The sequence below is a fragment of the Gallus gallus genome, chromosome Z (genome assembly GCF_016699485.2).
Source record: "Gallus gallus isolate bGalGal1 chromosome Z, bGalGal1.mat.broiler.GRCg7b, whole genome shotgun sequence".
Classification (NCBI taxonomy): Eukaryota; Metazoa; Chordata; class Aves; order Galliformes; family Phasianidae; genus Gallus; species Gallus gallus.
Window position 1 is genome coordinate 57,682,870 of NC_052572.1, and position 15,455 is coordinate 57,698,324.

General features: G+C 39.4%; 1 protein-coding gene across 2 annotated transcripts in view; it reads right to left on the minus strand.

Annotated features, from left to right (window-relative positions):
- Window positions 1–15,455, minus strand: part of FBN2 (fibrillin 2) — a 163,879-nt gene that overhangs the window by 110,832 nt on the left and 37,592 nt on the right. For both annotated transcript variants that reach the window (XM_004949379.5, XM_424715.8), the window contains exons 6-7: window positions 14,024–14,221; window positions 3,012–3,137 (exon numbers count right to left, since the gene is read on the minus strand). In XM_004949379.5, the coding sequence (XP_004949436.2) occupies window positions 3,012–3,137; window positions 14,024–14,221 (324 nt within the window). The remainder of the gene's footprint in view (window positions 1–3,011; window positions 3,138–14,023; window positions 14,222–15,455) is intronic.

Consider the following 15,455-nt stretch of genomic DNA (forward strand, 5'->3'; position numbering starts at 1 on the left):
ATTCAAAGAACGCCATTTTGAATGAAAGACTTCCAGTGAAAAGCTTCCTAACTGAAACCATGCAGCCAAGATGAGTATCAGCAACAAAACACACATTTCTAACCTATATATTGCCTACACAATCAAATACACTACGTTTGTTTAGCAGTTACAGCTGTCTTTCCTTCAGTTTTGAAATGATGAGTAGACTATAGTTCTAACATTTTCAATTCCACTCTTCTGAGCAAGACATCACAGTTGCAATCCAGAAAATGTTCAACACTTGCTTTTTTTCTTTTTTCTTTTTCTTTTTTTCTTTTTCTTTCTTACAGCCCTTTCTTTCTTACAGTTTTAGATACTGAAAGGCTGCTCTCAGGTCTCCCTGAAGCCTTCTCTTCTCCAGGCTGAACAGCCCCAGCTCCCTCAACCTGTCCTCAAAGGAGAGGTGTTCCATCCCTTGGGCCATTTTTGTGCCCCTCCTTTGGATGCGCTCCCACAGGTCTATGTCTCTCCTGCACTAAGTACTCCACATCTGGAAGCAGTACTACAGATGAGGTCTCATCAGCACAGTGTAGAGGGGCAGGATCACCTCCCTCGCTGTAATTACCGAGGGCAGACTGTACACCAGGCATGTCCACTCATGGTCCACAGGCTGCACACAGCCCTGAACAGCTAGCAGCGTTGTCCTATAAGATCATGAACTTTTAACATTAACATTCTCATTTAAGTACTAAATTTGGGCAAAATTGGCATTAAAATGCCAAAAACTAATCAATCGATACAACTTCTAAATGCAGACAGACTAACCTTACTAGATGCTTTAAGAACTACCTCACCCATTTTCTACATCCAGATCATTAATTAAGATGTTTGTTTAACAACACTGGACCCATCAGTTACTGACCTTCAACTAGGATTTGCTTTTCTGATCCCCATGCTCTAGGATTAGGAATTCATCCGATTTTTTATCCACCTCACTGTGCCCATCCAGCCCAACTTCCTAAAGTCATAAACTAATCTGCACATCCTCTTGAATTAAAGCTGCCAATTACCCTTTCAAATGATTAACAAATATTATCAGTAAAAAAAGCAAGAAAGAATAAATGTTGGGTTATTATACTTTTTGTTGGTATTCATCTATCACACTTTTATTTACCACGGTTTTACAGCAACTTCAGCACTGACTTAAAAACATCACTACTCTGAAAAGGAGAATTTGCCAAGTTGTTCTACTTCAGCTCCTGTGTTGATAGACTTTTTCTCACATTTTGATATGCAAGAGCTTTTAGATGCTCTGATCTGATCAGTGAAGCTGGAGCAAGACAATACAAAGCAGCTGATGGCACTAGCAAAGGGCTCCTTCAGCTGAAAAACAGGAAACAATTCCTCAAAGACAATGGCTCTTCCCAATTTCCATTATCATATAAGAATGCTAACCACCATGCTCTGCTTCCTCATTTATAATTCACCAGAAATTCATCTGAGTTAGATGTGTTATGGGGGTAATGATGGATACAAAGCCATGGAAATGCCAGATGCTTCTCCTGCAACTGCTAACCCAGTACTGAAATAAAAGGGAAATTACACATTTTAAGAGTCGATGACACAGATTCAAGCAATTTTGACAACAGCTTTTTTCCAGTGCCTCAGTAAAACTCTTGGTACTCCCATACTTCCAAAATGGTTCAAACAGAGCTCCTTTCGCTGTGAACCTTTTTGCTTCCTGAAAAGCGCTAAGTCTCTGTGTACTTCCTGATACCTACCAGCACATTCTTGCATACAGCTAAGTATATATATATATATATATATATTTATGTGCACAGATGCATACAGAAGCTACTTTTATTTCTCCTCAAACATGGCAAGAAAAGCCTTCAGAGCTCTATTTCTGAGGTTGCAGCTTTATGTATTACCAACTGCTTCTCATGGGACTTTGAGAAGACACACAGAGCCTTCCCCCAAACAGCACAGGATGGAAATATCATTGTACATAGAGCAGAAATTCAGATTGGCCAACATCAAAGAATAAAATGACTGAAAGGTGAGACAAGGACAGAATCAGAGAAAAATATCTGTAGATATTTATTTTATCTACTCTTCAGTATTACTTGCAATAACACCAGCTGCAAACTTTTCACATAAAAAAAAAATGCTTTTCAAACTGATTACATTACTTAATGTCTCTGTGAATTCTGTAATACAGGAAAAAAAATAGAAAAATCTGACTTCAGACATGTCTGTTTGTAACAGAATAGAAGCATAATGACACATAGCAGCATTCTTGAATTGCTGCCCAGCCACAAACCAACGCCTTGATAAAGCAGTCCTTTTATCACTGTAACTTAAATATGATGATATATTTACCTATTTGGTTGAGACTGATGACTAATGTATAAGATTACTAATTTCTCCCAGTAAATTCTTCATCAAACTCAAAAGTACTCAGTGTTTTTTATTACGTTCTTTTAAACTACACAGAATATCTGCTTTCAATTGTATCAATAAGTTTGCTGAGTAAAAATGGTCTATAATTATTAGACTATATTTATTAAACATGGTCCATTTGATTTTTCTCCTGCAAATAATTTTCTATATCTTTTTTACTTACCCAGGCTCTTCAAAATAAAACATATGCAGGAGAAATTTCTTACACTCATTTCCACATCTGCTTTTCATGCCATAATCAGTAGGCTGACAATAACTACTTGCATCAAAGTATTCTGGGCAATTTTGAGAATACAAACAAAATCAAAATAACTCAGTTACTGTAACTTAGTGCTCACAGACTCACGCTTTACCAACATTTGCAAAGTTTTGAAACAGCATGAACACTGCTGTTACCCACACAGTCGTTACCCCATACAAACAGCAAAATAGAAACAGACAATACCGTGGCCCAAGAAAAAACACAAGGCACAACACTTTCACAGTGTCTGATCCGAACAGGCATATTCAATACCTTTTCTTCCATTACCAAGGAGCTCTAATGCTTTATTTAACCACTGTTAGGTTTGCTGTCTCACATCACTTACCATCACATTTTTGAGTTGCCTCATTCTGCCTGTGACCAGCAGGACACTTGCACTCATAGGAACCTACTGTATTAATGCAGTTTCCTCCTTGGCAGACTCCAGGGATAGCCTGACATTCATCAACATCTACAAACACAAGAAGCAAAGAATATTTGACATAAGATTTAAAAAAATCATGATAGAATCATAGAATGGCCTGAGTTGAAAAGGACCACAATGATCATCTAGTTTCAACCCCCCTGCAATGTGCAGGGTCACCAACCACTACACCAGGTTGCCCAGAGCCACATCCAGCTTGGCCTTAGAGGCCTCCAGGGATGGGGCATCCACAACCTCCTTGGGCTACCTGTTCCAGTGTGTGACCACCCTCTGAGTGACATCATGACAGACATCTCTGAAATTACTCTTAATAATAAACAGAACAAAGCACAGTATATTTCTTCTCATCAGCATCTCCAGAAGGTAAGGAAAAACAAGAGAACTATGATTCTTACGTCTATGCATGTTGGTTCTGATTCCATTAAACTCAAACCTTTCCATGTGTTGACTTGCCTTATTCAGCTTTTAAATAACATACAACTTATGGTATCCCATGACCTAAGATTGTTCCTTATACTGGTTATTACAAAACAGGTGTTTATTTTGAAAGGACTCCTATCTGCACACATGGACTACCTCATTACCCACTTCAACTAGATGTGATAATTCCTTCTGAACAGAAATCAAACTACTGATGTCAATAGAAAATAGGTGCTATTCAGCCAGGAGAAGCAGCACTGCAAATGGTCTACATAGACTCCATTAACGAAAGTAAGGCCAGAATTCTGTCATTTTCTTTCAGCTGAACTTTCAGTGTTCAATAAATGCTCTTAGAAAATGTATTCACCAATCTGCTTTTACAGCTTACTTCTAGTAATTTCCTGTTGTATTTTAGTGTGTGCTGTTCCCCACTCAAACCCCTCTTTTTTCCCCCTCCTCTCTTTTGTTTATATATAAAACATTCTGTACTTGTGTAAGTATTTTTATGCAAAACTATCTCAAGAATCAATGTGCAAGAAGTGCTAATGGACTGTTAATATAACGTGGAAGATCCTAGAGGCTGCTATGTAATAACCAGTGCTAAAGCAAACAGCAGAACTCTTCCCACACGAAGAAAGGGAGATCTGACTCCAGTCTAATGCTTGATGTTGATACATGTAAGTTTAGCTTCTCAGTAGCTCTTGCTAGTTAAAAGCTGAGTTAGCATATAGCTATCGAAGCTCTGAATTAATTATTGCAGAAATTTCTTCACAATAATATTTAATGTGAATCCAAATGTTCACAGAGGAGAGGTTTGTAAGTTTTCCTCCAAAACCTGCAGAGACAATTCTGTGAAATTGGCTTTAGGTAATCTTTCTCATAAGTTTGTTCTTTTATAGAAGTGGTAAAAATCAGTGGATCTTGATAATTTTCCACAGAGCAAAATAAAGGCAAATGTCCTTTGCAGGTCACAGAGAACAGAGACATGTGGCTTCCAAAGGGCCTCTCCTGGTCAAGTGCATACTACTTTCTCAGATAACAACCCAGTTTTTGTTACTCCTGGAGTTGTTTAAGGTACATTTGCAGGAAAAGTTTGCATTTTGTTTCTTAATCTGTGCCGATTTAGTACAGTACAGTGTCCAAACACAGCAGAGATTATGGATAGATTAAGGACTTTACTGGAGGTATTATCTTTGTGGAAGCAGTGTGCATGGTGCAATTTAATTTGCACAGAAAGCAAACTTTTCCCATGTGAAACACTTGAATGAATCTGGACGCGATTTAGCTATGTCTAGACAGAATATGAGTTTAATTACTTGATAACACCCACCCTACCCAGTAGCTCCAATCAGAGTGAAACTAATATAGTGTTTGTCTTTTCACCATTGGGCCTCAAAATGCATTCAAGACACATATTAAGCGTGTGCCTTGTGTCATTTATTAATGCTTGCTTAAATTAATCCAACTGTGTCAGCAGATCAGTGATTAAAAATAATCACTGTGTATCTTCTACAGTTTCATAAGTCAAAAATGTCAAGTAATAATAAATTAATGGTAGTAACAGCAGGAAATGGGTAATTTCCCAAAAGAGAAAAGGCACCACTGAAGCACTGAATAGAACAACATTTTAAGATTTAGTAATCCCATTTATTTCTTTCAGTATTAATCATATGGTGTTAAAAGAACAAATAAACACCAAGTTCTACTGAGGTCTGAAAAGCCAGTCTGAATTATGCTACAAACCATAACTCTTGTCCATTGATAAAAACACAGGTGTTCTCATTATGTATGGTGAGAAGCTGAAAAATCATTGAATCATATCAGTTATCTTGCCTCTCTATGCTGATCTCAATCTTAATCTTTGAGGGTTTATGCACTATTTTAACATATATTTAATGTAAAGACAATGAATATACTGTCCCCAAAATCTGATGTGATGATTCCCATGACTGCAGTGCAGCTATTGACAGCTATAAGCTGTTCAGAAGTGACAGGTGAGGAAGGAGGGTAGGAGGCATTGCCCTTTACGTCAAGGAAGGAATAAATAAGAGTGTGAAAAGCTGTCACTGAATAATAGCAACAAGCAAGCTGAGAGCCTCTGGGTGAGAGTTAGTGCATGCGGCAATTGATCAAGTAGAGCCTGCTGACAAAGCCTTTCTCCTCCAGCTCTACAAAGCATCATGATCTCAGGCTTCTGTTTCTGCTGGGGGACTTCAACCCTGATGGCATCTGCTGGAAAAGTATCGTGGCAATCCACAGGGAATCCAGCAGGCTCTTGGAATGTATCAAGAATAACTTCCTAAGTCAGGTAATAGACAGCCCCACTAGGGGAATGCAGTGCTCGACCTGTTGCCCTGCAGTGCAAATGAACCGATTGGTGACATAAGAATTGAAGACTGCATGGGTTATAGTGGCCACACAATGATATAGAGTCCAAACTCTTGAGAGATATATACGAAGAGTATAATCAGGAACCTTAATTTCAGGAGAGCCAACTGCCAGCTCTTCAGGGAATTAGTCAACAAAAATCCCTGAAAGTCTGTCCTAAAGGAGAATAGAACAGAGCAGAGCTGGAAGATCTTCAAGGAAACTTTCCGTAGGGCACAGGAGCACTCCATCCTCAGGTGTAGGAAGAGAGGAAAGACAGGTAAGAAACCAGTATGGCTGACCTGCTGGTCAAACTGGAGAATAAGAAAAAAATACACAGGCACTGTAAACAGGGACAGGTGCCCTACAAAGATTATAAGGATGCTGCTAGGCTAGGGTTCAGGAAGGCAAAGGCCCAACTGGAACTGGATTGGGCAAGGGGTGCAAAGAATAACAAATGATTCTATACGTACATCAATTGGAAAAAAAGTGTCCAGGAGGGTGTACCTCCCCTAGTGAGTAACACAGGCAAGCTAGTAAAAATGAGCAAGGAGGAGGTTGAAGTATTCACCAACACCTTTGTCTCAGTTTTCATTAGTGACTGCTCTTCATGCAGCAGTTGAGCAGATGGTTTGGAAGCTGAGAACTGGGGAGTGATGCCCCTCCTGCTGTAAGCAAAGGTCAGGTTCACAACCACCTGAAGAACCTGAACATTCATAAGTGTACCAGATCCCAGTGAGATACATCTGAGTCCCGAGGGAACTGGGCTGACATAGTCACCAAACCATTCTCAATGATATCTGAACAGCCAGAATGGTCAGGTGCAGTCTTGGAAAAAACACAACATCACACCAATTTTTAAGAAGGTTAGACAAGGATAACTCAGGGAACTGCAGACCTGTTAGTCTCACCTCTGTGCCAGGGAAGACCATGGAGCAGATCCTCCTGGAAGGTATTCCAAGGCACATGGAAGAGAGGGAGATGATGTGGGAAAACCAGCATGGTTTCACCAAGAGCAGGTCCTGCCTGACCAAACTAGTGACTTTTAAGGATTGTTTAACTGCATTAGCAGCAAGAGAAGAGCCACTTATGTCATCTGCCTTTGACTCCATCCCCCACAACAACCTTCTCCCCCAAACTGGAAAGATATTGATTTGATGGGTGGACTGTTTGATGGACAAGGAACTGGTTGCGAGACTGTGCTGAAAGTGGTGGTCAGTGGCTCAGTGTCTAGATGGAGATCAATGGTGAATGATGTCCCTCAGAGGTCAGCCTTTCAGTATCTAAAAGGGAGGCTTTACATACTCTTCAGCAGAGTCTCTTGTGATAGAACAATGGGAAATGGTTTCAAACTAACAAAAAAAAAAGGCCGGGGGGGGGGGGGGTTGATTTAGATTGGACATAAGGAAGAAGTTTTATACAATAAAGGTGGTGAGGAACTGGTGTAGGTTGTCCAGGAAGGTGGTAGATGCCCCATCCCTGAACACATTCAAGGTCAGGCTGGATGGGGCTCCAAGCAACTTCGTCTAGTTGTAGGTGTTGCCTCTTCATTGCAGGGAAGTTAGAGCTAACTTCACTGTTAGCTTAAAAACTAGCTAACAAATATGCACTCTATATGCATATGCATATGTATATGCACTCTAACTAGTTAATAGATAGCAGCTATATATACCCCCTACAAGCAAGGATAATTTTTTGCCTATTATCTTCTGATGCTAATCCATCAGTATTTCAGAACTGAAAAAAGTCTGAAAGGACAAACTACTTTCTTAAAAGGGCATATTTTATAAATTGCTTCCTAAACACCATTTGAAGATATCAGCAATTTTTTTTTTTTTTTCTGACAATACAACAAATTTGAAGCCATGAAAATTTTTCTTCTTACATTTCTGATAAGTCAGGTTAAGCCACACATGAGTTTCAGCATTATTAACTAACCCTTTATTCATACTTTTAAACCCCAACAATAATAAAGCAATAAACTTTTTGCCATAAATGCAAAATCAGATGAATAACTCTTTAGACGCAGTTCTGCATTCAGAGGTTCAATATGCTACAGATAAGCTAGAACTGTCCATGTCTTCATAGGCTTGACCATATCTGGCAACCGAAAAAAGATACTTCACTTTTGCAGAGAGTTTTCTCAGTAAATGGTACCTGCCTGCAGGATTTGCATAGGTAACTTTAAACATGCACCTGTGAAAAGACAGTCCAGTTCAGCTTTCCTTTTCTGATGAATTGACTGTTTCACTGTTTCTCAGAAAACTCTTAATGAAAAAGCTCAAGAAAAATAAATCATATCAGGTTTTATACAGAACCTCAGGAAAGAGTTCATGCTATATAAGATGGTAGTAACAATAATTACCCCAAAATTCATATTTTAATTACTATTATTATTAAGTTCTAATACTTATTTTGAAGACAGGAAGATGGGATCCTACATGACCCTGCTAATAAAATCAGTAATCTGACACATTTTACCATCTAACATTCTTTACTGTGAATTTAATATTAAACTATCTTACTTTTGTACTGTGTCAGTGCCTATTATATTCAGTACACTTAAATCCAAAAAAAAAAAAAATCTGTTTTGTTGTATGAATATAACTTCTGTAATCATTATACATACTTAACAACATCAGCAATGGGAGAAGGAAGAAGAACCATGGTATTTTCAAAGCTGTTCTGACATTGTGGTACAAGAAAAATTGCATCTTCCTTGATGCAAGAAAAATTAACTGACTGAAGGGAAAGGGTGTAACTGAGAAATGGATTGCTGAAGAATGCAAGGAGGAGCTGCAAAAACATTCAACACAGGATTTCTGCCATTACACTGTTCCTAAGGCTGCGTAGCAGTGGCAATAAGGTATTTCAAGTGGAACACTCAGCGTTGTTCTTTCCTGAATTCCTGGGAAAGGGGATCTCGTAGCAGCTACAACTACCAGTTTTTAAGCAGAGGCCAAACAGAAACTGCTGGGGAAAAAGAATGCACTTTGATCCTTTTGTTTTTTTTTCTTTAACTTATTCTTACTTGTTTATAGTAATACTGAAAAAGCAATACTAACATAATGCTGTATACAAGCACATTACTATTTGAGCATAATTAATCCCACAAAGCCTTATTCAATCAGGAAGACTTACATACTAACATGTATGAGTAAGATAGAGATAAAATGAATACAAAGGCAGGCTGCTTTACCACCCATCTGTTCAATTCTGCTTCAGCAAAAGTGCTACTTGATATACACTAGGATAGCAACATGGAACATGCATATTCTGTACACAATAGGATCAACTTCAATAGTTAAAACTTGTCAGACTGCTAATTAATGCCTACTGAAATTGTGATCTATTTTCGAGTACTAAGAATTGTCAGTTCTAGTGATTTGGAATTGCTCATACTAATTTCCAAGCTGGGCTATCTGTTCATTTGAGAATCCACTTAAAAAAACACCAAACATTCAAACCATGGCGGCTGCTCTTGAAAGCAATGCCTCCTATTTTATTATGTTGACCTGTAACATCGCTGCTGGCAGATGCTGCTGGTATGGCAGTACACGTTGAACCTTCTCACTAATATCCCATTACATGTTGTTGCTGTGTGACAGATGGCAGCAGAGGGACAGTCTGACAGAATGGTGTCTGACATGGATGTGCAGATGGAGCAAAGAAGTGCCACTGAAATCCTTCATGTGGAAAAAATGGCACCTACTGACATTTATTGACACTCGCTGTATGTTTATGGAGACCAAACTGTGCATGTGAACACAGTGAGAAGGTGGATGGTGTGTTTCAGCAGAGGTGACAGAGATGTGAAAGACCAACCACATTCTGGACAGCCATGCACAGCCATTACAACAAAAAAAAGAAGAGAGTCTCCATTAGCTCACCTGCACAGATTGGCAGAATATGACAAGGGAACTGTGTATTGAGCTGAATACTGGCTTCAATGTGTTGGAAACAATGACAGCAATGTTGGAATATCACAAAGTTTGCACCAGGTAGGTCCCGTGATCACTCATGCAGGAACAGAAAGACCACCACTTGCAAGTTATCAGGACCTATTGAACTGGTAGGCTGAAGGTAACAGCTTCATGAATCACACCACTGCCTGTCATGAGATGCCAAGTCACCACAAGCTGGAGCCAAAATGGCAGTCCATGGAGTTCGTGGAGTTAATACAAGTGAATTCCTCACTGAAGAAGTTCAAGATGTACCCCTCAGAGGGTAAAGTGATGTGCCCTGTCTTTTGAGACAGAAAAGAAGGGAGTAATCCCTCTGGATTTCCTGGAATCCAGACAAACCATCAACTCTTAACACACCATCGCAATGTTGACTAACCTGAAGGCTCAATCTTTGAGAGTCAGGCCAGAAAAGAAGCAAACCTTTCTCCAGGCCCCATACCAGCCTGAAGACTGTGCAGGTTCCATAGAAATAAATAGAAGGCATTACTTTCAGAGCAAGCTATGTAGTTACTGGGTAGGTGTGGTCTAGTCAGTATATACTGTGATGAACCAGACCAGGCTACACAGGGCCCCATCCAACCTACAGTGATGGAGCACCCACAGCTCCTCTGGGCAGCCTCTGCCAGTGCCTCTGAGTCCTCTGAGTAAAGAATTTCCTCTTAATTTCTAAAATAAATCTCCCCTCTTTTAGTTCAAAACCATTTTCCCATCTCCTGTCACTATCACATCACGTAAGAAGCCTCCTTCTTGCTATTAAGCTCCCTTTGAGTACTGGGAGGCCACAATGTGGTCTTCCCAGAGTCTTCTCCATACTGTATAAGCCCATCTTCCTCAGTCTTTCTATGTAGGAAAGGTGTTCCAGCCCTTTGATCATTTCTGTGGCCTCCTCTAGACCTGCTTCAACAGCTCCACATTCTTCTTGTGTTGGGAGCACCAGACCTGCACACAGTACTCCAGATAGGGCCCAACAAGGACAGAGAAGAGGGCGACGATCCCCTCCCTTGCCCTGCTGACACCCCTCTGTAAATGCAGCCCATGATACAGTTGGCCTTCTGGGCTGCAAGTACACAATGATGGCTCAAATTCAGCTCATATTTCACTAAATGAGGTGCTCTCAGATAGCAGTTATCATGGTTAGAGTACGGGTGTTTCCTGAATGGTTAATACTCCACTTTTGCACTATTTTGACTCCTTTACTCTTCACAGTTTATCTCTGCAGTTATATATGTTATCATTATTGAGGTCTTCAACTACGCATAACTTGCAGATATACAGCCCTTTTTTCATAATTGGATTAAAATCTCTGCTTGCCTTCCTGTGTCAGGCTCTCTTTACAGCTGTCATGCATAACTGTAGCAAAAACCTGCAATTTCTTTCTGCAGATTATGAATCCCAATATGGAGTTTGGAAAGTAAGCAGTCTCTACAATGGCAAGTGGTATGCTGCTCTTCCCCTTCCTCCATTAATGCAGTGTGATAATTCAGAAAAGAATATACAACATATGACCAGGCGGCAAACATAACAGCAACTACCAAAACTCAGAGCTTGCAAGAGACTGTCTTAACTGTTGGATAAATGAGGTAATGATTTAGTAGAACAAAGTCCCTCTCTTCCCACACACTAACTTTTGATCATCTTTTTTCCTTACTATTATCCAGTAACATCGCGTACTAACTCCTGCTGACATAAATACAATGAGATTTTCCTGTACAGCAGTAATATGACAAAAATGTAGCAAAAATGGCTGCTTAAGCTCCCTTTGTTCATTCATCACACAATAGACTACCACATTGTTTTTACATTTCCCAGTGGAATTCAGCAATTACGTTAACTGAGTAAGTTAAACATTTTTGCCACACACAATAAACTGGCAGAAAAAGAAAAAACAGTCTTGCAGACGTGGATGCTGAAGAACTCTACAGATCTCTCACATAATTTAAATGAAGCCCCAGAAGCCATGCCAGGCTTAGTTTGGCACAGAAGTTTTAAGAGTTTGTTATATCTGGCAAGCATATTCATCACACAATGGAGTTTGACTTCGAGGTAGCAACCAACATGCATGCCTTCAGTACGATGTTTCTGTTTATGACATTGTTATGAAAAGAATGTCTAAAATATAGTAATCAATTCAAGATGAAGAGTATAGCATAAGCTTTTAAAAGCAGACAGAGGCCTATTTCTGACATTTAAGGAAAAGTGCAGTTGAGTATTTCTCCTCTGTAGAATGTGGATGCTTTAAGCAGTGTAAATAAAGAAAACAGAAATGAAAACATTTGAAATGAAGAAAAATGAAGGGATTTATTGCTGCTTAAAAGTAATCTTAGCACTTTAAATAAAATAGATGCTTTTGCTAAGACAATTCCGGAGGATTTTCACAAAGGAATTTGAGCTAGTAGCCCAAATTGTAGATTCAGGTCAATCATAACTCTTCATGAAGGAAAATTCTCTCTCTCTGTCTCTCTCTCTCTCTCTGTCTCTGTCTCTGTCTCTCTGTCTCTCTCTCATTCTCTCTCTCTCTCTCTCTCTCTCTCTCTCACACACACACACACACACACACACACACAAAAAAAGAAAGCTTTATCTAGTTTTAATCTGAAATAATTAAAAATCTTACAACATCTCAATTTTCCCTCATTTTTTCAACTCGGGTTAGCAAAGAGCTCTTACCAGGAGCTCCAATGCAAGAGCCAAATTGCTTATCATTTACATTTGTGCAATTTTAAGCCACTGAATTAAGATACAACATAGGGGGAAGCAACAATAAAATCAGTGCACTATATGGATTAAATCAGAGCTCAATGAAATCAAGTTGATTTACAGTATGCGACTTCAGTCTTAATGCTAAACTTAATCTGCACTATTAATAGACAGAACACCCATAAAAGTGTCCTGAGGAATAAGAACTCAACCAAGCAAGTGGTTGTTGATGGTGTCTTAGGTCCGAGTTATACCAAATGGAAATATTTTCAATACATTCAAATGTCTCTGACCACATGGTTTCCACTGCTCCTTGGGAAGGTTCTAAGACTCAGTCTATGAACAGGCTGAGTGCATCAAACTTTATTTAATTCAAGAGCAGTATATTCTCCTTAAGAAGATCCTTATTATTGTGTTGTTTGCACAGTTTGTTCTGTAATCCATCAACAGCAACAGAGTAATAGATGCTTATATTTCAGGATAAGTGGATTACAGTGAAAATCTACAAGAAAGAGAGACAAGTTTCTTACCATCATAGAAAGAGATACTGGATAAGAAAGTTTTCCTGTTTCTCAGACTATATTCTTTTAATTTGAAAACAGAAGACTGAAGTTTTTCCTTACCAGTGCATTTTTCTAGCACTGTGCAAATAACAAAAGTATCACAGAGAATTAAATAATGGCCTAAGTTGGAAAGAACCTTAAAGCCCACCCAGCCCCAACCCCGTGCTGTGGGCAGGGCTGCCCCCCACCAGCTCAGGTTGCCCAGGGCCCCATCCCACCCACCCTTGGGTGACTTCAGGGATGGGGCACCACAGCTTCTCCGGGCAGCTGTGCCAGGGCCTCACTGCCCTCTGAGTAATGAATTTTTGCTAACATCAAACTTAAATCTCCCCTCTTTTAGTTGAGAGCCATTCCCCCTTGTCCAAACACGATACTCCCTGATAAAGCGTTCCTCTCCATCCTACCTCTAAGCACCTCAGATAATTTATCTACTCAGAGTAGAGCAAGGAGTGCTTTATAAAAATGCTGGCACTAAAAAAAATCCTATGTAATAACCATCCATACTTTCCAAAATGAAAAGTATTCAGCAGCAAGAAGCAGTGAATTTCTCAATAGAATGAATGACGTATATATTATTTTAGGGCCAAAGCAACTCCTGTTGCCTAATTGGTGCACTACTGCAGTAGCTGATTGCTGCATTCTATAGACATTCTGACCTTTTCTGGCTCTACATTTATGGCTCTTTGACTGGTATTCATTTTTTTTTTTTCCAGGTATGTGAGATTTTTTCTATATGTACACTCAATAAACTCTAGAAGAATTAGAGCATGGAGGACCTTGTTAAAACTAAGATTCGGAACACACACATGGAAAGCAGGGATCTCATTTAAGTGGATGAGGGGCTTTCCAGATGCATGTCAGCAGTACAATAGTCATGCACAATTTATACCAGAAGGCTTACCTTGACATGCTCCAGTACGAATATTAGGGATGAAACCGCGACGACATGGCTGAGGCTGAGCAGGGCACATTTCACAGGGGTGACCCCATGCACGCCCAATGGTTGCACAACAGAGGGTTTTCGTGCAAACAATTCCAGTTAGCTGGCCTTGACACATCTGGTTATTAACTTGTGTGAAACAAGGACCTGTTCTGTAATCTGGAAAAGAAGAAACATCACTGGGTTACATGAGGCAGCATGGTAGTAAATAAAGCAGGAATCTGTTTTTAACTAAGTAAACACCTATACTAAGAAACGGCAGGGGGACCTGGAAATTACATCAGAACTGCTCACAGAAGTAGCACAACCTATTCCATTGAAGGTAATCATCTGTGCAATGTTATCTTACCTTTCAGTGTCTTTCTTTCTGATAGGTGTGAGTAATGAAAGGCAGTTTAATCGTTAAAATCAGTAAAATTCATAAATAAAAGGGTTTTTAAAACAAACAAGCTAAGAAACAAGCGAAAAGATAAGGCAAACAAGGACCTGCTCCTAAGTAAATTCATGGTGGTTGATGGGAAGAAGATCCAGACCACAGAAGCCACACATTTGTTCGCTCCACTTTGATCAGGGCCATGCCAAAGACTGCCACAGAATCAACATTCCTGATGGAATGCTTAATGCAAAGAAGTGCAACACACAGAGGACTAATTAGAATACCATTTACTTTTAGAGGAATAAGATGAACTAACACAGCCTATTCAAGCTATATTCAGCTCACTGAACACAGCATACAAACAGTATGAAAATGTACTACAGATCAAATTCCTGTAAATGATTTAGTTATAACCTGTATATAAAGAAGGATTTTTCTGACCTTATGAGGAAACACAAACTGGGAATAATTAATTCAAACTCTCTAGGAACAAATGAGAAACAGATGGTAGCTCTGACTCAGATTTCATACCCTTATGGAAACTTTAAGGGGGGGGGGGGGGCAGAGGGAGGGGACAAGAAAGTGCAAAGCATCCACAAGACACAATCATGTGAAAAAAGGCATAGCGGTGGGGTTATGCTCTCTGTGTTATCCTGTCCTGTTCTGATGCTTTTTTCCTAATAAAAAGAGATTCCAAATCTGATGTGTAAGTCACATACTGCGTTCTGCTATTTGACTGGAGCGCAAATGGCCTCAGAAGCAGGCTATAGTTGATGCCTTCTAGATTCATCCTGAAGAATAAAAATAAGAGCTTCTACATGTTTGCAAAAGGAGAAAATAGTCCTCCTAGCATACCTCATATTAAAGTTTCCTTGGACTAAGAAGTAAGTGTTTTAAAATAAAAGCTAGCTGAAAGAGAAATAGATGTTCTGTTCCCTGTCTTTGACAAGGTTCATTCAAATATCTCTTCAGGATAGACTTTGTGACAGCACGATGGAAAATATTTTCAACTGGGTT